Source organism: Pyrgilauda ruficollis, unplaced genomic scaffold (assembly GCF_017590135.1).
Source record: "Pyrgilauda ruficollis isolate IOZ18807 unplaced genomic scaffold, ASM1759013v1 scaffold11, whole genome shotgun sequence".
Taxonomy (NCBI): Eukaryota; Metazoa; Chordata; class Aves; order Passeriformes; family Passeridae; genus Pyrgilauda; species Pyrgilauda ruficollis.
In genome coordinates, this window is record NW_024509210.1 from 9775818 (window position 1) to 9800176 (window position 24359).

Consider the following 24359-nt stretch of genomic DNA (forward strand, 5'->3'; position numbering starts at 1 on the left):
TTGCTTTCACTCACGTTCTGTTGCAGAAAATTACTCATGACATTTTGGGATGATTTCTGTGCAGAGAAATGCACTGGCTCTGCTTATGGATGAAATGCTCAAAAATCTGAAGAACCTTTCTTAACTCCTGCATTGCTTACAAAAGATTTAATTATTTTTTGACTCATTGAGCAGTTAAAAAACACATAAGGTGATTTGAAAATGAGTAATAATGGGAGAAAGCAATGTATTTAATAGAAACTACTTTCAGTTGATTTCAGAAGTAAAAACAGGATGGCTTGTGTGTGTGATATCTGTCACACAAAATGTTACAAAAATGAAGTCCAGGGTTTGAAGGGATTAGAACAGTCAGTTAAGGTCTGTTTGCAAGTGAGATGCTAATGCTGGAGGTGTAGATTACCCCTGCATTTCACTGTAAGCTTTCTAGTGTGGGCTCCTTGTGCATGCTGTTCAGCATGTTTTCCCTTCTATTTATAGTAAACTACTCACTTTTGTCTTCTGGTGATAGAAGGTGTTGTGACTGAATGTTGTGGTATTTTTCATAAAAGCAGAAATACTCTAAATAATATTGCCATTCAGACTGAATGAAAGGATGAATATTCATACTTTAAGCTACAGTGGAAGCCTCCACTAATCCTGACCATAGAAGAAACAAATTGCTGTGCTTTCATTTTATTATGGCTGGTTTGGAGGTGTGCATTAAACAAAGAATATTGACTTTTAAATTGGATTATAGCGAAACTTTACAAAATTCTTTAGATCATGATCATAAAAATGCAAGATAAATTCATCTAGCTGTAGCTGAGCAAAGTTTAAACAAACAAAGCAGCCCAGAGTGAGTCATGTAGGACAGCGTGCCATTGCCAACAGACTTGGATGAAAGCTCTAATGTGTAGTTTAAACAAAGAAATGTGCTATTTATCCTGGATTAAAGAAGCTGAAATGCACTCTTTTATTGGTCACGAAGTGACTTAATATTTGCATCAGAGAAAATTTCAAATGCCTGACATTAACAATTTCCTGTTTGTGTTAATCTGATGTAGGATCTAGTAGGGTTCTACTGATCTGTACAGTCCACCACATATTGAATGGAGCTTTTTGAGTGCTTCCTGGTGTTACCGAATCCCCTTTTCTGTTTTATGAATTGAGAGAGAATTCAAAGGCATGGAACCTGGTGGAAAGAACAGATATTTTCTGTCAGAATTAAGCGCAGCAGCTGCACAAATACACTCTGGTTCCTAAATAGCTGACAGTTGAAGCTATCAGGTCCAATTTACAGAAATTAAAGGTACTGAGGTATGTTTTCACATACTTCAGTTGCATCTCCTCTGACAGTATGGCCATATGCTTGTATACTTTTAATGCTGACACATATTTTAGTGTCTGCAACACTTCTTAGTAACTGCAACGCTTTTGAGATTTTTAATCCTTCAAGAATAAAGAGAATAATAAAAATCTAGTTTTGGACAAACAGTTGTAGGAGAAGAAGATCTTAAACTTGCTTGATGGTCCATTTGCTGTATCCTTTAATATATTCTGCTTGTCTCCTTTCTACTAGAAGATTTACAGAGCCTGATGGGAGAATCAGATTGAGAAATTAGCTTACAGTTTAATTATTTTTTTACTGTACACATTGGCTACATAAGAGATCCTTAGAGGACCATCATCCTTGGGCTCAAGTCTTCTGTGAAAAAGAAAGGGAAACACTTCAGATTGTGGCTGCACAGCACTTACTACTCTAACAGAGTTAATCTGAGAGGGGAGTTTATATTGAAATAAGAGAAAGACACAGAAGCACACACATGAAGTTTTAAGCTGAATTATCAGAATCCTGAGTAATGTTTGGTAAATCATGAAAAGCACAACCACCTAGAAATGTACTGTAAACTGGCATGTTTAAGAATGCATATTACCGGTAGATAAACAAGCAGGCCACATATACATTCTCTGTTGACATTTATTGATTCTTTTTAACAAGAAAACATGACTGACATCCATAATTTCTTTTAGCAAAACCTGTTAGACTTTACAAGCTGCTGCTGCTTCAACCACAGCAGCCTGCTGCTGGTATATTAAGAGTTTCGATGGTCAGTGGATGAAGGAAAGAGCAGAATGCTAAGCAGAAATACCATGAAAAGGTCTGAGCATATGTATTTGATATAAATATCATAATTTTATAGAGGTATCTATATCAATATGCACCCCACTTCCTTTAGTTACTTTACAAGTGAACACCAAGTATTCAGCTGAATACTGAACAGAATTTTTTATTTATTATTTTTGATTTATCAGAACAGACTAGTTGGAGTGAATTTTTTCAGGTTCTTTGTACTTATTCCAATAAAATGGATGTTTCTTGCAAAATAAAGAGGCAAAAGATTTGCCTTTTGTATTGTGTCCTCTGAGGGAAGAACCATGCAAAGATCCTTTTTAAAGAATCCCATTCAGAGCGGATCTGTTTTCATTTACAGTGCTATTTACATGGTTTAAGTGTATGTTCTCAATTATCTCATGCCAAAAATCTAGATGATTTAACTTTTGCTCATTTCATTGTTTTCCTTACTGAAACAGTTTGTAGTAGCTTTGGATTTTTTGTCTCCATTTTTATTTACCTTATAAGAAACTGGAGGATTTTTAGTAAATGGGTCATTATGTCAATACTAGGGTGGAAAAAAATCATTACTGTAGAGAATTCCAATTTTGTAGAATCACAATTGAAGTCAACTGTGTACATCTGTGCCAGTTCTTCATATTTGAAATATTTTCATATTTTTTCGTATTTCTCAAATTCATTTTGAGAATGCTAAATATATGTGGGAGAGGATGGATTAGCCTATCTTTGTTGATAGAATATGGCTCCTGGTAAGCTTTTGATTCTTTGTTAAAGGTTTATTTTGCAGCATCACAATCATATAGTATGGATCCCCACTGGTACATTAAACCAGTTTTACATCTGATATGTGTATCAATGACAACTTCTACTTAACAAAAACCTTAGTCCTCCTAAATACCTATCATTAATAAAAATGTCTAAATTCTTAAATCATGTCTTTCAGTATGGCAAAGGACTTTATAGATTTTGTTTGTAAAGAATGAAAAAAAGAAATAATAGTAATGTACTAGTTCTGAGGCTTTTCAGAAAGAAAAGCTTAATGCAGAAGTTAGATACTTCTGTTGACCAAATGAACTGAATTCTGTGTCTTTCTACTAACCAACTCTTTTGCAGACAACAAAAGACATCCACTATGTTGGCTTTACTTTCTCAGTGCATGAAAAAAAAAGGGTGTTTAAAAAAAATTAAAAAGTGGATACAATGGTTACTAAAACAAACAGAGGAAGTTATAAATCTTCAAATCATACACAGAACAGATTGGATCATTATAAGTTCCAATATAAATTCTTCAAGTTTTCTTAAATAATATACCTAATAACTCTCCATGGGCAAGTAGGAAATCTGTTTTCAATTTCTTTTACTTCTAAGCAAAAATATGACTTATGTTAAAGGAAGGTTTTTCTGGTGGGAGTTTTCAACCAAAAATGAATGCAAGTATCTTACCAGAAAATGTTCTTTGAAAGCCAGGAGGTTTTGTTGCAGTCACTGTTCAGGACACTGCCATGCACTGTATAATAGTAAAGAAGAGAAGAATAGATTCTGTCCAGCTCCGAATCAGAGTATAAAAGGAGACCGCAGTGTAAATGCCTTTTGAAACTCCTAAAGCAATTAGTCCTGATACCCAAATGTGAGAGTTTTTGGCAGCCAAATTTTTTATTTTCACTGGAGCAGATTGCTGTGAGTCTCTACTCAGTGAGAGTCATAACAGGATTGTACCAAATGCATCTGCTCTTAGCAGGAGCTTTTTGTAGCAAGTAACCTCTGCAGGTATCTGAGAGCATGAATTACCTTGTAATCTTTTGATACTCTGGTACTTTCTTCTGCTATGGAATATTCTGGGTTGCACAGCCCAGAAAAATGCTTTTAAAATGTGGACTCTAATTAATTACAGAAAAGAACCAATATTGAGTGAAATCAACCAGGGAGGTAATAAATTTTCTCCATTGGAATGCAGTGTATCAGAAGAGCATTCAGGAAGAGACCCAGCTAAAGCTAAGAGCACTGGATCTTTACAAAGGACTTCCCCTACAATCAGGAATTATTTCTGCTATCAAAAGCTATAAGCTATCCAAATGGAGAGTTCAATTTCTTAATTAGGAATAGATGAAGACATTTGAAGAAAATAATACCCGTAGTTTAAAATCAGTCCTGTAGGAAGACGTGCACAAACAGTATAAGGAATACAAATTTTTATTTTTAGATGCTATTTATAGTTTCCCTGGGACTTGGTAGGTTTTTGATGCAATATGGGTTTATAGCCAGGAAAAGTCTGGAATATTACCAGACAGAAAGGACTTCCCTGTATGTTAGTGTAATGTAGTGTACCAAACAGTCTGTTCAGAATTCACAAGTAAACTACTAAGGTTTAAAATATCTCTTCAGAATCTGAAGCTGCCTGAGGTTTTCCATTGCTGCTTTATGTATAACAATGCACTAAGTCATACTTGTACACCTCTGGCAACTCAGGCAAGTGGCCATCAGGGAAGCAGGGGCAGAGTCCTTCTGGTGGGGGCAGTGTAGGCTTGGTTCTCCCCTGTACCCAGCGTGCTGCAAACTCTGCCGGGCTGCAAAACTCCCAGAGGAACCTCCAGAGAACCCCTTGGCCCAAGGAAAAAGGCTGACCTGATATATTTTATGTCTTGTTTTCTGATACTGTGCTTACCATCTCATAAAACAGAAAAGCTTTAACTCGTGTTTTTGTGTTTTTAATTGTTTGCAGTCCAAGGACATTTATTGCACCCAAAACTTATGTTTAAAAACAAAAAATGGCAAAGCAGAAACTATGAATAGCAAGTTTAGCAATAAACATTCACATATCTAGTCCTATGTTAAATACAAACTAGCATGGCCACAGTCTCTTGTAAACTTCTCTTTCTTGCCTATTAAATAAAACGAAACAATTGAAATTTTAGATTGTTGCTATTTCTAAAATTGCATTTGAGTCCTGGTGATGTTTAAATACTCATGTAAAAGGAGTTATCGCATTTCAAAATAAATGTTTAACACACTGTGCTCTGCCAGAAAAGTGATAATAGTAAACAATGACTTTCTGTTGTAAAGTACCCTCCCTTTAGGTTTTATGCTAGGAAAAAGATTTCTTTTCTTAGTGCTTATGGCCTGTAATTGGCAAGCTTTGCATTCCCTTCCTTGGCACAAAAGTCTGCTTCAACTATTGAAAAATATTGAATAATTTTAGGGAGATTTACTGTCTTAACCCAAAAATCTAAACAGTGAATCTCGTTAGAAGAGTTGAAGATTTTGAGAAAGATGTGTAAAATGAAGAAATATGACTTTGAAAGGGATTGGTTAATACAGTGTATAAACATATATATAACTGATCCTACTTATTGTTAAATGTGTAATACAACCTGGACAAATGGCTTTACAGGTGACAGTGTGTACATGTGTACATTTGCAGTTGCAAAAAACCCTTTGGAATTGATACTTTTCTTCTCTGACTTTGTGGAATAGGATCTAGAGAAATATCAAGAAGAGACTAATGCTCTTTTTTCTCAATAAGTTGTCATTTCCATTTCTGCTTGCTTGCTTGTTTTACCTGCTTTGCAAGATTAACTCTTATTTTTCTGTAACAGGCACATAGTTGTCTGTGGTCACATAACACTTGAAAGTGTGTCGAACTTCCTGAAGGACTTCCTGCACAAGGATAGGGATGATGTCAATGTAGAAATCGTCTTTCTGCATAAGTGAGTAATCTTTCGACTTTGGTCTTATCCTCTGTTACTAAAACTCATTAAGTTCAGCTGTATCTTCTGGGAAGACAGAGAATATTTAAAGCTCCAAATAACCTTAAGATTAATATTTGCATTTAAGTTTATTAAAAATATGTCTTGAGAAAAGTGGGGGTTTTCCTACATTTTCCATAACACCCTACTAAGTATATTTGCTTTAAGCAGACACTTCAGACCTTGTTGTGTTGTCTGTGAGGTGCATAGCTAAATGCATAGTTGAAGTGGGGATTGGATTGTGAAATAAAAAATACTGAAATGCAAATAGATAGCATCAGATGTTTTTTTTAGTGGTAAATATTCCTAGGGAAACAACCAAAATTAGTAGCATCAGTAAAACTGATGAAAAGCACTTTATGTTGTACCAACTTATGGTATCTGAAACATGTTTTCACCCTGGATCTCTCTAGGAAAGTGCTTGTTTTAAAATGCAGAGTATTTAGAAAATGAAAAATGTAGGTGCAGATTCAGCTTTAATATAACTGATACTTTACCAAGGTATTGAGAATATAAATGAAATTATTGTCATGGTGGTAGTCAGTACTGCTCTTTATTCCATTATATACACATATATACACACACACGGTATCTTGCCTTTTTCTTATGTGGAATTTGAAAAGGAGTCTTAATGAGGTTGATGTTTCTTTCAGGCTCTACATGATGTGTAAGATAATAACAGTTTAATAGCTAATACAATGCCAAATAACTAATACAATGCTGGCATTGTATTATTCCTCCCTCCTTCCTGGGGAGGAACTGCTAGAAAAAGCTACGTGATAGGAGACAGTATCTTTTCTGTTCTGTAATGGCATCTGTTTGGAAGAGTTGCAAGTTATAAGTGTTATTTTTTTGCATTCAGCAATGCATTCTGCACTTGTTGACAAAGAAAATTAGTAAAAAGGTAAGGATATTATTTGTGATGATCTAACAGTGAAAGCTGAAAACTAAGAATCAGAGTACTTCCACAAATTTTTAATCTAGTCCTTTCAATTTGAACTAAAGATGACATCCTCAAGTAACTACATAATTTTTTTTTATTCCCTCTCTATGTAATAACAAGTGACTGTGAGAGGAAATCGGGGATCAAGATTTCCACAGTGAAAATGTGTGGTGATAGGAATCAGGAAACTGCACATTCACATGAAAGGAGTTTAGCACCTTGCTACTTGTTTGTGCCAGTAGCTATTAAATTCCTTCTATTTTAATGAGTGGCACCAGAAAATATATGTACAATTTTGGTGCCACATTATGTAATTGACTGTAATCCGTTTGATTTTCTTTTGTTTCTGGCAAAATGAAATGAGGCAAAGCCATGGCATCATTATGTTTGTTTTAATTGTAGCTCATAGAGGCCTCAGGGTCCCTGTCTGGTTTCATTTTCTGATTTTTAGAGAGCTTGCATTAAGCTGTTTTATTCAACAGAGTCAGCTGTTGTCAGAATGGTAGGGACATGCAGAGGATGATTGTGGTACTATATAATTTCTGGGTAGAATGCTGGGAGAGGATATTTTCAAATGCTTGCACCCATACTTCTGGATCCCTTGGAAATGTACACACAACAAACGTGGAGAGTAACGCAGGGTGGGCCAGAAGTGCTGCAGCTACAAGTAAGGCAGCAGTGTAGGCAATGTAGTGTTCATCTGTTAAGTAAGGCATGCTGCTTCCATGCCACAGAAAAAGCATCAGCAGAAGTCTGAATATCTGAAATAAATAAATAGGTGGGTTTGTAAATGCAGGAAATGGAGCAGTTATGGAAATTAACCTCTCATTTGCTCTTGTGTTTTCTTCCTCTTTCCAATGCAGTATCTCCCCTAACCTTGAGCTGGAAGCTCTTTTTAAACGACACTTCACTCAGGTGGAATTTTATCAGGGTTCAGTCCTTAATCCCCATGACCTGGCAAGAGTAAAGGTAACAGCTCTGTTGTTCTGTTCTGCTAATTTATTTTTTTATAAGTACTCCTTTCATTATTTGGAAAAACAACCAAACACTAAAGCCCTTCTTCATGTAACCCCAAAAGAATGTTTTTCCATCTCTATTATCTTAAGTAATAAATTATATCTATACTGGTAAACCTTTTTTTTTCCCATATCTATAGATCTTCAAAGCTACAGCAACAGTGACTTAAGATACATTGTCTGCCATTCCATTGAACACTTTATGAATTTTTCATTGACGCTTCATTGAAAAGTGTATTTTACATTAATGTTTGATATAGCAAGATATTGTCTTACAGTAATTGCTTAAAGTGCTGTTGTCTTAACTTATCAGAACAATTTAAAAATATTTTTTCACCTTCCAAACCCTTTTTCTATTGTCTAGAATCCAGAAAGAAAAATGCAAGTTAAGGTTTTTGATAAAGTTAGATAGTTTGACTTATTTAGATATTTATTTTCTAGAATTTCTAACTGGTAAATTATTTCACTCTCTTAAAGCATGAAGTTTGAAACAAAAGAAAATTAAAGAAAAATCGAGTTGTCAGATACATAATTAACTTTTTTGTTTCTTTTTCCCAGTGGAATGTAAACTGGCTACTTAAGTCAATAATATTTTATTAGTACAGTGTAATTTACACTTTCTGGAGTACTAAGCATGTCTTTTGTCCATTTTGCCTGCAGAAATTGCTTAAGATTTTTGTAAGCCAATGCTTACACTGTTTCAGTTCATCAGAGCATGTCCTAATTATGGTCATAAAATAGTATTCTTATTTTGTGTTCTGTATTCCACCATTCTTTATGTTGATATTTGGTTGTATACGCTGGTAAATACTTTTGTCATCTGCTTTGAGTTCTGTACAGCTCAGGTTTGTGTGAATCTAGAGGTCCTGTGGATAGATCAGTTGTCCTCCTGTTGCTTTCTAAATCCAGTGCTCAAATTCTAAATCAGTTCAGCCACCTCTTCCTGTCTTGAATAGGAAAGTACCGAAATTCCCAAACAAAGCTGCAGGGATTGTGGGAGCACTGTGCTGATGCAACAGGAACTTCCGATGGATCTACAAGTCTAAATTCCAATATCTGGTTACAAATGATTAACATTACCACCTTTGTGGCTCAGCTGATTCAGAGTAAGAGTCATCAGTTGAACTGCTGACCTGCTCTGATCATCACAAGCAAGTTTCAAGAAATTCTCTGCGTACACGAGAGTGGTCGTAATCGCTGGCATGAACTTGTGTTAGCCTAGAAACATTTTTGATTACCACTATTGAGAAGTGGCACTCACACTCATGCAGCCAGTGCTGGATGCCTTGATAGTTTATGAGGAAGGAAGAGCTGGAAGGAGATGTTGCTTTATATGTTTCCTTTTTCTTTGGTGTCTCAGATAGAGTCAGCAGATGCGTGCCTAATCCTTGCCAATAAATACTGCGCTGACCCAGATGCTGAAGATGCCTCCAATATTATGAGGTAAACTCTGTAGTTTTAATAGCTTTTTGGTTCTTAACTCTGATTAGCTAATTTTATATCTGATCTGTTGCACTCAAAGAATACTGTAGATTTTTTTTTTTTTTTTAAGAGGACAAATTAAAAGATCCTCACCAATGTCCAGAGGTGAGAATACCTTAAATTCCTACCTCCATTGTTTCATCTGTCTGCTTTAGTGTGTCAGAAGAGACACTTGGAGCACGGGCTTTGACACTCATAGTCATTTTGCAGGAGCTAAGATTTGAGTATTCTGAGCTGAACGCAGAGAGGAAAGGGAATGCAGTCATGTTGTTGCAACAATACACTGCAGGGGCTGTGTCAATGATGGGGCAGAAGCACCCTCAGTGCTTCATTCTTGCTGCTCCGTGGTGGATCTGCTCCTACAAGTACAGCACTGCTCAGGGGGTAGCAGAGCATGCAAGGGAGTTGTCTCCTGTCCCCATCCTGCTTTTTTTACACTGAAGACCAGACATTGCTTGTTTTGATTGACAAGGCATTTACAGCACTAGGGACCACCAGATCTCCTCCTGCTTTCCTCCTTGTAGTCTCTGAAGGGAGGAGATGAAACAGTCAGTCAGCAGATGGCAGCTAGAGTTACAACAAACCTAAGCCATTCCATTTTTTGTTTTGTTCATACAATCCTAGTTTTAATGAGAGCAGTCTCCTTTTTAAAATTAAAATCTCAGTCAGTGATTGATTAAAAGTTTGGCCAGTGTTATAAACAGATTTTACTGGCTTGTCAGATGTTTGCATGCTGTGTATTGAAGGAAGGGGAGAAATAAAAAAATGCTACTAAAGTTGCTCTTCTGTAAAACTACCACTGTGTGCAAGAGATGTAGATATCTGAGAAAGACACAAGGCTAAAATACACCTAGTTTCATTTTGCAAACATAGTTTGAGTTGCAGTGCAAGAAACTTTATTTTGACATTGATTGCATGAATACATTAAAAATATTCCAGTTGCAGATTGGTACATTCTTTGTAGATTTAATACATTTAATGTAATAAAAATGCAAAAAAATTAACTCTCTTGTGTTTTGTCACAATTTCATTTTAAAAAATTGAATGTTTAATTAAACAATTCAGCAAGAAATGGAAAGTTAGAAGAAAGACTTGTTAAAATAATGCAATTTTTTAACGTTTCCTCTTCTAGCTTTGATATGCTTAAAAACACCAGCTAGACCAGTAGTTTAAAAGATACAATCTACAAAACACCAATGAAAACACTTATGGCATTCAGTCTTTTGAAACTCATGATTCCATAAGTTAGATATTTTTTTCATTGTTTTATCTTCTTTTTCTACCTTTAGGTTTTAAATGCAAGGCTTTTTGTTTTTGTTTTTTTTTTTTTTTTTGGTTGTTCATCTCTTTAATTTTACTCAATGTTTTTTTTTGTAGTACAATATCAATTCATGCATTTCTCAAACAATTTCCTTTCAAGCCAGTTAAAATCTATACACAGTTGAGTATATCTTGGATTCATTAAGTAATTTAGAATGCAGAAAATGTGCAGATTATGAAAGTAGCCCCATGTTTTATAAATTCCACATTCAGTTATCAGTTTTTGTATTGATCTTTGGATTAATCCATCAAAATTAAGATGAATTTGCATGTGCAACATAAAATCATTATTCAAGGTACTTAGATATGACAAATGTCTAGCAGCTATAGATAAATAATATGTGATAGGGCAGAAATTATTTTTTTCAGGCATTTATCATTGGGAAACTTGATCAAGTATGCTGATTCAAAGACATGAAGATAATCACTGAGGATGAGAATGATGTAACAGTTCCAACTGCATTACTTTCCTAATGGAAGGAGTATCTGAATAGTGCTGCTAAAACAAGTCCCTTTTTCTGCAAACTCCATAAGGGCAAACCATTCAACTGAATACTTCCTGAGGCTTACTGCTCTCTAGTACTAGCCACTAATTCTTACCTCACTTTGACTATGTGTAAATATTTCAAAGGTCTGACATCAATCAGTTTGCTTTACAGGCAGATGAATAAGGAGGTACAGTTTTAATTGTGGGACATGACAACATGGTAAAATAGAGGTATGTGGATGCATTATCCAAATAACGTATCAGTTAAAAGTTATTTAAATAGGTTTCTCCTTTTCTTTTTAGAGTTATTTCCATAAAGAATTATCATCCGAAGATAAGAATTATCACTCAGATGTTGCAGTACCACAATAAGGTAATCTGATGGCCAGTGTTTCTTCTCAGAGTTTTTTGCTACATTGCATTCACTCATACGTAATTTTTCTAGTTCCAGTAACATCAAGCATTTTTCTTTCCAAACTAAAACATCTTAATAAACCTTGTCATGTAATCCAGTTACAAATTAATTTAGTTTTATTTATATATGCAAGGGACTTTACCATAATCTTGACATTTATGAGTTGCCTAGGATCTAATTCTCAAAGCTACAGCGTCCATAGTTGTTATTGATTCCAGATGACCTTTCACCACTTCAGTTCTGTAAGTTCTGCTCTTATTGTCTTATTGGAGGTTATTGTGATTTTTTTTTATTCCAGTGCGACCATGTAGACCTGAAATTGCCAAGCAGTAGGTATAAAATAGATAAATTTGTGGTTTTTAATATAAAACATAGCCCACTTGTGGGATTCCGTGCTAAGAATATTGTGAAGTTCAAAATGGTAAATCCACTTTGGAAAGAAATTTGAAAAAATTTGTAATGGTAAATTTGTGACCCTTAAACACAATGAAGTCAGTTTATTCAATCCTGAGGTGAGGAAGTCCATAAACTGCTGACTAACAGTGTTAGGAAAGATATATCAGATAACACAGTACTCATATGTGGCCTGCTTCTTTTATTAGCTCTGAAAGAATCAACCACTGCCCAGTGTTTGAGAAAAAGCTTGACTGGGTAAACTTTCATTTGATGAAATACACAATAAATCTGGTACTAGGAAGGTTTGATAACAACTCCTTGTACCTGTAATCTGTTGCTAGAACAAGAGCATCTACTGTTATGTCCTATTCCTGTATGTTATGAAAGAAGCCAGTCTTTTTATAGAATAAAAGCAAGGACTTTCTCTGCTTTAAACAGCCACAGAGGGGAAGTTGTTTTTTGTTTTTTTTTTTTTTAAATACTGCAGTTTGTTTGCTATTCCAACAGTTATGTCTTCAAGAATAGCTTTTATCAAAGTGCTGAACTGTGTAATTAACTTAGGAAGGGAAACAAGGAGGAAATACTCTGTGCTTCCTTGTATCTACGCAAATGTAAAAGTTGCATGTCAGAGAAAATCCAAGTTATGCCAGTAAATAAGTAATATTTGTAGTTATCTAAGTTATCAGTTTCAATACTGCAGGTATGTCTTGCTCAGTTATTTTCTTCATTCTGTCCTTATAAATAGCATTCTTAGAAAAAAAGGTTTAGTTTTTCACTGTCAGGTACTTTTCTTCAAGGTGGAAGAAATGAAATAGAAAAGAAGATGTTGTATAAGAAGATGTTGTACACATCTTAAAATTCTAGTATCCTTTAAAGCTTGCAGCTTCACATAAGTTGTAGTCTAAGTTGTATTAGCTTCTTGTATATTATGTGTGTTCCTCATCAGTCAGGCAGTAGCTCAAAGTGCTGTAAAAGGAACATGCAGAAGGGAAGGAAAGCTTTACAATATTCTGCTTGGTCAGGTGTGAGGATGGACCTGACAGAGTGCCACAGCCAGCATGTCTTGAGAAGTGTATCATTTTATCTCTAGTAGATAAGAGTGGAACATTTCTCAGCTCTGAAATAGAATTAAGCTCTGAAATACTTGAAGTGCTTCTGCCTACTCAGAACAAATCAAGGTATTAATAGAGAAAATCATTCAGAACTTCTTCTGTTTCTGGTTCTTCACCTGTGGGATATTTTGTTTGTTTGTTTTCCAGGCTCATCTACTAAATATCCCAAGCTGGAACTGGAAAGAAGGGGATGATGCAATCTGTCTTGCTGAGCTGAAGCTGGGTTTTATAGCCCAGAGCTGCCTGGCACCAGGCCTTTCAACAATGTTAGCCAACCTCTTCTCCATGAGGTCATTCATAAAGGTAATGCCTTGTCTCATTAGAACGTATTAGTCTGCAATTCAGGTTGTCAGAGACTGGAGTAGAGAACGTGATTCAAATGTGAAACAGATAGAAAGACAATAACAGATTTTGTAACACCAAAACAGCCAGCATACAGTTCCTTGCAAAAGTTTTTTGCTAAAAATTGGGCAATAAACCAGGTTCTATCAACTTGTAGGTTTTTTCTTGAAATTTTTATTCAGCAAGTGTCTGGCCTTTAAAATATTTTCCAAATCATCATCCATTTCCAGGGAGATATTTTTGGCATTTTGTGTTTTTTCTTGATTTTAAACAAACCACATGTTTGTATATTAGAAAAGTTGCTGCTGCTAAAACAAAAATATGATTTATCTAAGTCCCATGTAGCAACAAAGTGCCAGAAAAAGGGACTGGTCATTTTTGTCTTTTACTTTAAGACACTAGTGGACCTCTGACTGTGAGTAAATAAGGAACATGTGTTAGAGCTGAGGCCCAACTTCCCACAACATCATTCATGTGTTTGCTTCTCCTCAGTCTAAGAGCTGTTTTGGACTTAGATTACAAAATTGTAACCCAGTTAGACTTCTGTGGCAGCTGTACTGGTTCACTGGACCGAGGCCTCGATTGCAGCAATCATTGCATCCTTCCTGGGGCATCTCAGGGACACTGATTCCAGACATAAAGGGTGGGCAGTTTCCAGTCTCACGAGTGTTCTTCGTGGGATGGGAAACACTGGAGTGAAAGGTAGGCTATGGCCCACTTCAAGTCCATTGTGCAAGTAAGCTAAAAATAAAAATACCCTCATGTCCTCAGATGAGAAAGCCAGGACTGTTCTCTTATAGGTGCATATGTTGATGCAGGACAGTGAGTCTTTATTTGCTTCTTATAAAGTCCTGACATTATTATGAAGGTATCCTTAGAAGACAGCAGGCTCCCATGAAGAAATATTTCATACTATTGCATTTAATTGAAAAAGATCAGTTTTCAGTATGGAAACAGGTCTGGGCTCTGCTCTTTACTACCTGCAGTTACAATATCTTCATCTTTATTCATGTTCTAAAAAAACCTAACTGAAAGAAAAAAAAAAAAAAAAAAAAAAAAAAAAAGAAAGTTGTTTTACTTCAGCACACCTAGAATCTGTCTGTGACTCTTCAGCACATGGCCAATTGGATATTAATCCTTTCTATCTGTATCCCAGAAGAAAACTGTATATCTTGTGAACATCATTCTCCTTTCCAGTCAGTTTGATCCCTCTCACTCCTGCCTGCTGTGGTAACCCAAGACTCTTGGGAGTGTCAAACTTTTGTGACAGTCACACTAATGTATGCAAGTTACTGAGGCAGCCTGTTGTATGAACTCGGGCTCGGCAGCAGAGTACATGAGAAAAGTTTGCTCACCTTCTGTCTTTCCAAAATCAGGAGGGGTCAGTTTTCTCCTATGGGCATCCAAATATGTGGGTATCCTCAGAAGCCTCAGTCTTAATTCAAGGTATTTTAATACTCATTTTAAAAATGAGTGAAAAAGTTGAGAGATTCACAAAATGATGAAGTGTACAAATGTCTGACTGTGGAGGAACTGTACTAGAAATACACACATATATGGCCTAGATTTTTATCTAAAAACCTTTAAATAAGTCAAAACCTGGATATGTACAGGTACCGTGTTTCCAAAAGTTATATCTCAAGACTTCTGCCATTATCTTAGCCAGCTATGTTTTCTTACTTTATAATACATTTTTATAATAGTTCCTGTACAGTTACAGATTAAATCTCATTGATGAACAGTTTTAAGATGAAGGCACAGCTTTGCAAGGCATTACTCAAGTTACATCTGAGTATTTCTCTGTACACAGAATAAGCATAAAAATAGCAATGAATTTGTCTTGGGGGAAGCTGTCATTGTCAGTTTTGCTGGTGTCTGATTATATACAGTTATAAACAGAGTAGTGTGCAGTCATACCTTAACTTTATGTGTGACTTTAAGTGTCACCTTCCCATGCCACTGGGGGGAAAAAACACCATAAGAGAGTGCATTAAGATTGCAATACTCTATTAATATTGGTTAAAAATATGTTTGCCACATAATGAAGAGTGAATTTTCTAGGAAAATAAAATGCATATCTTCACTCCCAAAGATCTCTGACTAATTCAAAATCTGAATGTTCTGATTCAGATTTTTATTTTTCAAATAAAAGTACAAGAATTGAGACACGTTTCTTTATGTTACTCTAACCCTATTGGTGATAACAAAAGGTTTGTTTATTTAGCTGAAAGGATGATCTTTCTCATGTCTGTCTAACCCTAAAAACTTGAAAAAGAAAACTTACTGAATAGTGGCTGTGAATCATCAGTGCATTGTAGGAGAGCAGCTACATTGATTAGAAATGCTGAAGAGAACTCTATTGAAGAGAAATATGTCCATTCCCTAAAGTAACTTTCACCCTTTTTCATTAAGAGCATTCAATTTAAGTACTGTCAGACCTTCATAAATTCCTTAGGTAAACATTTTTAGTGGAGTCTCTCACCAGTCAGGAGATTGCCAGGAAAATGTATGGAAACTTCTGTATTTTCTAATGAAAGCTTGAAATGTGGGTTTGTTCCGCCTCCATAGCGTGATTAGAAAGTGATTTAATGTGCCATAAATGTTTGGTCAGTCAGACACAAATGAACATGATTGATGGTGACGTTGCACACATTTAACTCATTATGTGTTACTTTACAGCAAAATTATTTGTGTAAACAGTCTGCTCAGTGTTAGAAGTAAAACAAACTAAAAAACCTCAAAATTTTATATTTGTTCCTAATATTTTCCTTTTGGTTTTAGCAATGTAATATCATGTGGAATCCTTTATATTCTTTTTGGCACCAAACTGAACAAAAAGGAAATCAGCTCAAAAAGACTAATGTTCTGTAAACACTTAAAGACAGATAGATTGTACCAAAATATATGCTAAGGAAAAAAAAACTCTGCAAAACTTTACACCTGTAAACTGTATTTTAATAATCCTGTCTTGTTATAATACAGACTGTTACTGTTGTATTCAAAAAGGAATTTGGACTCTTTATTTACTTGTACAGTCTGAGAAAAAGATGGAAATATTTTACTGTATTGCAAATTCTGTATTGTTTGAATTAGTAAGTGCATACCAGAAGTCTGTCTATATGAAAAACATGGCAAAAACCAGATACATGGAGTAATAATTGGCAGAAGTGATTAAATTTTGTACAGGCCAATCCTACAGGCCAATCTACAACCTACAAGCCAAGTTAGTACTTTTGTATAAATTAATAAAATGTGGAATGTGGTACTTGTTTGTTAATTGAGTGTTACATAAGTCCACAGCCAAATTAGTTTTGTCTTTGCTCCATAGGTAAGACAGCCAGTACTCCTCATTCCAGATATCACAATTATCTAGAGCTGTCTCTATTATCCTCTAAGCTATTTTGAGAGCAGGAGTGTTTTGTGGGCTCTTTCAGCAGCTTTTGCTCACACCTACACGTGTGCAATGTCCACTTAACATTCCTTTCTAGTCCAAGCTGAAAGAGAGACATAAAACCACACAGATTTACATCAGTTGGGTGCTTACCTACATTGATGGAACACATCTACTTGTTTGCTCTTTATTTTTGACCACCTAGGCAGCCTTGGAATATTTCAAAGTGTAGAACTGGACAATGAACAGTGAATTCCTTGACATGTAGGAGGGCTTTAAAAGAGGAGTGAGAAGGAAATGCAATGTTTCAATTTATTGTGAGGTTCTTCAGGAAGCTGCATAATAAACTAATTACCTGATCCTACTCACAGGACCTAGATCAAATATTAAATATAGCCTGTTACCAAAAACATTTATCTTCAGAGATCATGTAAAGATCTTCCTGACTGTAGTGTTTTTAAATCATTGATTATAGGAATTAAAACCTATTGTGGTTTAAAACTGTTTGCTGTGTATACATAGTATCAGTCCTTGTGATAAGAGTGTATTTGTCTTGGACTAAAGTCTACCATGGGACTGCATTTTCAGTCAGTCATTTGAGCAGACCAACACCAATCTATCCTTCACATCATGATTAGATAGAAGTCTTGCCCTGTATATTTGAAAGTATTAGAAGTAGAGCCTGTATCTCTTTCAGTTCAAATCCAACAAGGCCAGAATCTAAAAAATAATTGGATGTCATTATATTTCAAGGATACTCTCTCTGCTTTGACTCACTACAAAATTCTACTTTGGTATTAATGGGGAAAAGTGCATAAATCTCATTTGAAATTAGAACTAATCTCAATTAGCATATTTGATGTTTTATAAAATATAGTATTTTTATACAAATTTTAAAAATCATCCTTCAATACAGAAAGCTGTGGAAATAGTTGACTGAGATTGTAAAGTCTTCATAGTACTAAGGATATTTGTTAGCTTTGATTTCAACAGACAATGGAATTGAGTAAAGAGGTAGTTGATAATTTATAATAATAAAGGAAATGCAATTATAAGACTGTAAATCTAAGAAGCTTCACTCTATGATATGACAATAAGAACTGCTTTCAGCCAATTACTTTTCTGTCTGATTTAGATATCCATATGCAAAGACATAACAAAACTAGGCATTCACTCAAATGCTTTGGGTGGACTGAAAGGGCATTATAGGTGAATAGGAGGAAATCTTTTAGTTACATTACTTTCACTGTACACATCCTTTTCAACTACCAATCAAGAATATTCAAGGTCATACTGAGTTAGGACAAGGAGTTATGGCTTTAAACTGGCAGAGGGCAGGATTGGAATAGGTATTGGGATGAAACTGTTTACTGTGAGGCTGGTGAGGCACGGGAACAGATTGCCCAGAGAAGTTGTGGTTGCCTCATACCTGGGAGTGTCCAAGTCGGATGGAGCTCTGAACAGGCTGGTCTAGTGGAAGGAATCCCTTCCTACAGCAGCAGGGGTGGAGTGAGACGGTCTTTAAGGTCCCTTCCAGCCCAAACCATTGTATGGTTCAGTGGGTACTTTCTTTTCATTCTCATCTATATTGTTTGAGACAGAGAATTGTAACATTAAACATCCTCAAAGGCTTTGTCCTGTTTTGTGCTCTTTCCATGGTGGTGAAGAGCTGATCTTATTCAGTGCTAAGGAGCAGACTTGACATCTGCATTCACTGTGCTATAAAGGAATTGGATATTCACCATCCTTTGCCTTGCAAACTGCAGTGAAAAATCCTAGGTCACAACACAACTCTAGCATTTGTTCTCTGTCTTGGTAGTGGTACTTAGATCGTGGCAGAAGAGATTATATAGCATGATCAGGTTCAGATACACTCAAATCTCTTTCATGTAACCATCATTACACTGAAAAGCAAATGCTGTGAGCAAGAGAGTTCTTTTGGAACTGCAGAGCTCCTGATAATTACACTGCTGGGTGTAGGGCTGGGTGTATTAAAGGTTTTCATTTTCTTCTGACAATACTAATGGCTGTGCTTGCAAGAGCTACATCACTTTTTCATATATCTGTTACCATGTCTCACTAGGAATTTATTGTATTATGTAAATATATTTGCTGGTAACAATATTGTATCTATATATAAGATAGAGGAGAGCAGAGGAGTATTGTGACTTAAAAAAAGATTCAGATGAAAGTTGCATTTCTTCTCTTGGATTGCACTATGTAATTTTCCAGCTATTCTTCATATAGCCTATTGAAGCAGTGGCTAATTTGTTTTATGACAGAATTGCAGTGTGACTTAGGGAGTGATAATAATGTTTGCAGTACTAGAGAGGAATCAGGAAGATACAGATTGAAGTTGTTTTGGTAGTATGGCCCATCCTGGATTGGTTCCATCAGTTGCTTAAACTTCAAAATATCATCACAAAGGCTTAAAATAATGAAGAGCATAATGACTCCTAAAGTATTTTTCCTCATGAAAGATACCAGGCAAGTGACCATTTGTCTCTTTGAAATAATTGGGAAAATATCATGGTTCAGGTGGAGATAAAACAGAAAGATCATCTTTAGTCAACTGTTGCAATCATCTTATAATAATATTTTATAGCAAATATCAGCAATTCTTTAAATTCTATAATCAACATTTTGTGGTATCCTAACAGATCATATCTTAAACACTCCAATCACTTAACAAAGTTTAATGTAATGCTAACTGGTGTCTGTGGAGGTTGATCATTGCTTTGGGAATGTTTGGTTTTTTTCCAGTCCTTTCTTGGTCCTTGACTAAGGGTGAGAATTTAGCTATAGGCTGATCTGGAGTTCCTTCCTCCAAATCAAAACCATCTGCCTAAAGAAAAGAAAGCAAGGGAAGAAAGTAGAAAGTAAGATATGGAATGTATTTGTATATTTTTTTTGCAACCCCAGGTGGTGTCAATGTAAGAAAAAAACCACAAAATAGACCAAAAGTTACAAACATGCCCTTGCTATCATTACTCTTAGTTTTTTACCAAGCCTGGACTTTATCTCTCTTCTGTATATAGAGTTGCTGATCAGCAACATTTGCAAGCTTCCTATAAATAAAAGGGTCATAAAAAATGTGATATGGCTTCTCTGTGTGTGGTAGGAAATAACACAATGCAAATCCCTTTTACCATCCCACATGGCCTCTGAGTGGTGAAACAATTTCTGTGGAAGAAATTTCACCTGATTGTTTGCAGCCCACTTGTCAGGCTGTATATGATTTGGAACATCTCCATATTGCAATTTATTCTTTCAGTCGTTTGCATCTCCAAAACTAAAGCAACTGATTACTTGGCAGCCTGTCAGCAATAGGAGGGGGGAATAAAACAGCAACAACAAACAACTAACCAGAAAACCAAAACCAACCAAACAAACAAAAAAGGCAAAATCCAAACAAATTAAAAAAAAAAAATAGAAAACCCTAAACCCCACCAAAAAAAAAAAAACCAAAGAAAACAAACAAACAAAAACAGAAGTGGAAAAAAATAGTTGTAACTTACATTTCACCAGGCTTCTTAACAAGTTTCCATCCTCCTGTACTTTAGAGCAATTTTTGAAAGAGTGCCTTTTGGCTAGTTCAACATGAGAAAAAGATTGACGAACCCCAAATTAATAATCAACCTGTGGAATAAAAACACAAACTTATCTAAAATACCATATTGAGTCCTGTCAGAATATCTCTGGAATACTGAAATTTGAAAACTTGAAATTTTTTGGTCCAAGAGAATCCTAGAATCGCAGAATATCTTGAGTTTGAAGGGACTGACAAGGATCGTTGAGTCTGACTCCTGATCCTGCTCAGGACACCCCCGTGTGCCTGAGAGCGTTGTCCAAACACTGCTGGAGCTCTGCCAGGCTGCTGCTGTGACCTCTGCTCTGGGGAGCTGTTCCAGTGCCCAGCCACCCTCTGGTGAAGAACCATTTCCTGATATCCTTACCTCCCCTGAGGTATAGGCTGTTCAGCCTGGAGAAGAGGAGGTTGTGTGGAAACCCTGTAGCAATCTTCCCCTATCTGAAGGGGGCTGCCGAGAAGCCAGAAGGGATTCTTTGTTATGAACTGTAGTGATAGCACAAGCAGTAGTAGGTTAAAACTTAGAGAAATTTAGTCTAGATATTTGGATAAATTCTTTACTGTGAGAGTGGTTGAACGCTGGACTAGGTTGCCCAGGGAGTTTGTGGATGCCCCAGTTTGGGCAGCATTCAAGGCCAGGTTGGATAAGGCCTTAAGCAACCTGGTCTAGTGAGAGCTGTCCTTCCCATGGCAGGAAGGTGATCTTTAAGGTCCTTTCGAACCCTAAAGATTCTGTGATTCTATGATTTTTAAAAAGAGAAAATTGGGAAACTTTTTCCTCATGCTCTCTACAACTTTATTTCACCCCATGCTCAATGTGCTTGACAAGAATTCAGTGTATTATTTTTGCATATGATACTTGATTTGCTGACTATAGGGACTCTGTTTTGTTTTGTTTTGTTTTTTTTTCAGCATTCTAGCAAATCCCTTACGAATAAGCAATGTTAATTGCTATAACAGTGTACTAACTTGTGTTAAAATCTGATTCATGTTTAAGTAGTTGTTTGTAAATTTCAAAGAAAGCTGTGATTTTTACTCAGAACTCTGCATCTGTTTCTTTGGTTTTAGATTGAGGAGGATACGTGGCAGAAATACTACCTGGAAGGAGTTGCAAATGAAATGTATACAGAATATCTGTCTAGTGCCTTTGTGGGTTTGTCCTTCCCTGCAGTTTGTGAGTAAGTAGAAATACATTTAATATACAGAAGTATTTCCCTTCTTGCAAGAGAAATCTATTTTTTTTTGCATGAGACCTTTTCACTGTGCTGAAGTCCTAACGTTGCTATGGTGTCTAATAAAATAAACATTAATGCAATCACTGCATGGAAGTAGCTGAAGCATTGTAATGCCTGGTTTCAGGAGAGATTTGTAATTAAATGATTGTAAATGAAAGCATAAATGGTTTTGGTTTGAACGATCTCAAATGAATTTTTAAACTTGAATTTTTAAATTGAGTTATTTACTCACAAGCTATTTATTCCTGTTATTTTTCTGTGGTGGTCAACATGACCATCTTGGCTTGTGTTCCATTCCAAGAAAACTATTCATTAATTTAAACAGATGTCGTGGGGTCATATAAGCAGTGTGGCACCCAGAGCTCTGTGGAAGTGGTTGAAAACCCTTGCAACAAGTAAAATATGTCAGAGAAGATATGTTTGTTCAGTTATGAGAAAGAAGCACACAGTACCTAACCATAGTGTAAGCCATGTGACAGCTTCATTTCTGGACACTGAAAACTGCTTAGCCTAGAGTGTGTCTGTGAATGAGAGATATGTATGCATAAGGTTTGTATAATAAGTACTGTGTCCACAGGTTAGTTTAGCACACTCATATGTCCTCTTTGCTCTGTTCTTAGAGGAGGAAAGAGATGGAGAAGTAAAATACAAGCTCTTATGTAAAGGAGGATGAGTATGCTTCTACTCCTCTAACTTCCCCAACTTTCCCAGTTTTTACAGGAGCAAAACAATGGCATTAGAATGAGAGAGAAACAACTGTTAGACAAATATTATTCATTTGGAAATTGTCTGGGATGTAGCTGTGACAGAGCCCAGTCTTCAGTTTGCTGGTAATGTTAAGGGGCTCTCAATCCATCCTTCTCCTGTGTCAGCCAAACTCTGTTGAGATTACTGAGGGGAAACATATTTCACTATGGGGACAAAAGTTGGTGTGGATTTCTTGAAACAGGATATCTCATAACATAATTCAGGAAAGTGTATTATATTCAGAATGAATGGTAGTTTGTGCTGTTAACACTAGCTACAATAATGAAAATTAAATCTCCACGCCAAACCATTTTCAAATGTGTCAAGTTTCTATATGAGTTTGTAGGAAGATGTGACTGAGACTGTATTTGACATAAAGCTGACATTCATTTATCTGTGCTGGTAGAATGGAGATAAAATAATAAAGAAAGGGTGCTTATTGAGATTTAGAAACATGTCTAAACTTTGGAGCTCTCCTCAAGCACTTTACTTAATGAGTTTAGTGCATAGATATTCTCATTACTGTAAGAATTGACTGCTCAATTTCCAGAAGAACCAAAGACAAGGACAGCAAAATGTCCATTGCACTGGTTTTTGAAGGGGAAATTGAATCAGTGGATAGTCTTAGTGTATTCAGCTACCCATGAAATATATAGACTTTGAGAGCAGGTTTTGTAGTGTAGCTTTTAAAATTCATGTAGTCAATGACATTTCAAAAGTCTGAAATTAAATGAAATGTTCTGTTTCCTCAAGTTATTTGTCATAAATGCAAGTTTAGGAATGTGATTCTTTTGTAAATAGCCTGCCATACAGTCTGAATAACAAAGTGTGTGCGGAGACAGTGAGGATGGGGCACTCAATATAGCTGAAAAATTTCAAGCTTTTGATGTCAACACTAGGGTGAAGAATTAGACAGAACCAGAAGTTAATATCAGTCTGCAAGTTCTATTTATAACTCCACGTGTGTGTACTGTGTGAATATATTCCAACCAATATATTTTCAAAATGTAAATGTAATATTCTATGCCCTTGGATACTGCTGGACCAGGTGTGGATGATGTTGATTGAAGATAAACTAACCAATCTGTCTCCCACTAGTGCAGAGCCTTCTAATATTTAGTAATGTAAGGCTAACCTTCAGCCAGGTTCTAGACCTACCACTCTCTACCCCAAAATTCTCCCAAGGAGGGCAGCATATCTCTGCATTGACACTCGATCTAGCAGTGGGAGCAGCCACCTGTCCATATGTGATATTGGTTCTGACAAGAGACTGACTCCTGGCCTCTTCTCTCCCTCAGACTGGTGTTTGCGAAACTGAAGCTCTTAATGATAGCCATAGAATACAAGTCGGAGAAACGTGAAAGCAGGTACGTCCTGTGCCACCAGCTTTGGAAGTTCTCGAATGCACTGGCAAGAAGTTTAGAATTTTGCCTGCTTTTTTTTTTTTTTTTTTTTTTTTTTTTTTTTGTTTTTTTTTTTTAGAATGAACATATCTATTCTTTGAAACATTTCAGAATGTAATTAGCATGCCATCGCATTGCAGCATCTCACATAGCACTGAAAGGGACTTATTTCTGCCCTCTTCCTACCTAAAACCAACCCAAGTCAGAATGTTTAGTAAAAAGTGCTGTAGTACATATGTCTCATCTCCAGGAGTGATTTTACTTAGAGAAAAGCTTACAATTTTTGTGTTTATAGCATATCACTTTTAATGAGAGGTCCAGCATACACTACTGAAAACAGAAAAGTGGAAAACAGATGTGGTATCAAAATTCATTATGGCTATGTGTATTGTCAAAATACAAATTTCATTTAAATTAGTCTGAGAGAACCAGTTTAGATATGATACAGGATAAACAGATATAGGGTAACCATAATATTTAAATCATATATGATCTGACAAAACTTATATGAATAACATCATGAAACTGGAAAAGATTAATTACCAATTGGCTGGCTATTTTTGTTAACCAAAAAGAAAAACATATCATTATTTTTAGTACAGATTCACAGATGGGAAGTGTTTCT

General features: G+C 35.8%; 1 protein-coding gene across 21 annotated transcripts in view; it reads left to right on the forward strand.

Annotated features, from left to right (window-relative positions):
* Positions 1 to 24359, forward strand: part of KCNMA1 (potassium calcium-activated channel subfamily M alpha 1) — a 426636-nt gene that overhangs the window by 285588 nt on the left and 116689 nt on the right. For all 21 annotated transcript variants that reach the window (XM_041475751.1, XM_041475740.1, XM_041475717.1 and 18 more), the window contains 7 exons: positions 5707 to 5817; positions 7663 to 7768; positions 9176 to 9258; positions 11408 to 11477; positions 13175 to 13330; positions 21418 to 21527; positions 23630 to 23698. In XM_041475751.1, coding sequence (XP_041331685.1) covers positions 5707 to 5817; positions 7663 to 7768; positions 9176 to 9258; positions 11408 to 11477; positions 13175 to 13330; positions 21418 to 21527; positions 23630 to 23698 — 705 coding nt within the window. The remainder of the gene's footprint in view (positions 1 to 5706; positions 5818 to 7662; positions 7769 to 9175; positions 9259 to 11407; positions 11478 to 13174; positions 13331 to 21417; positions 21528 to 23629; positions 23699 to 24359) is intronic.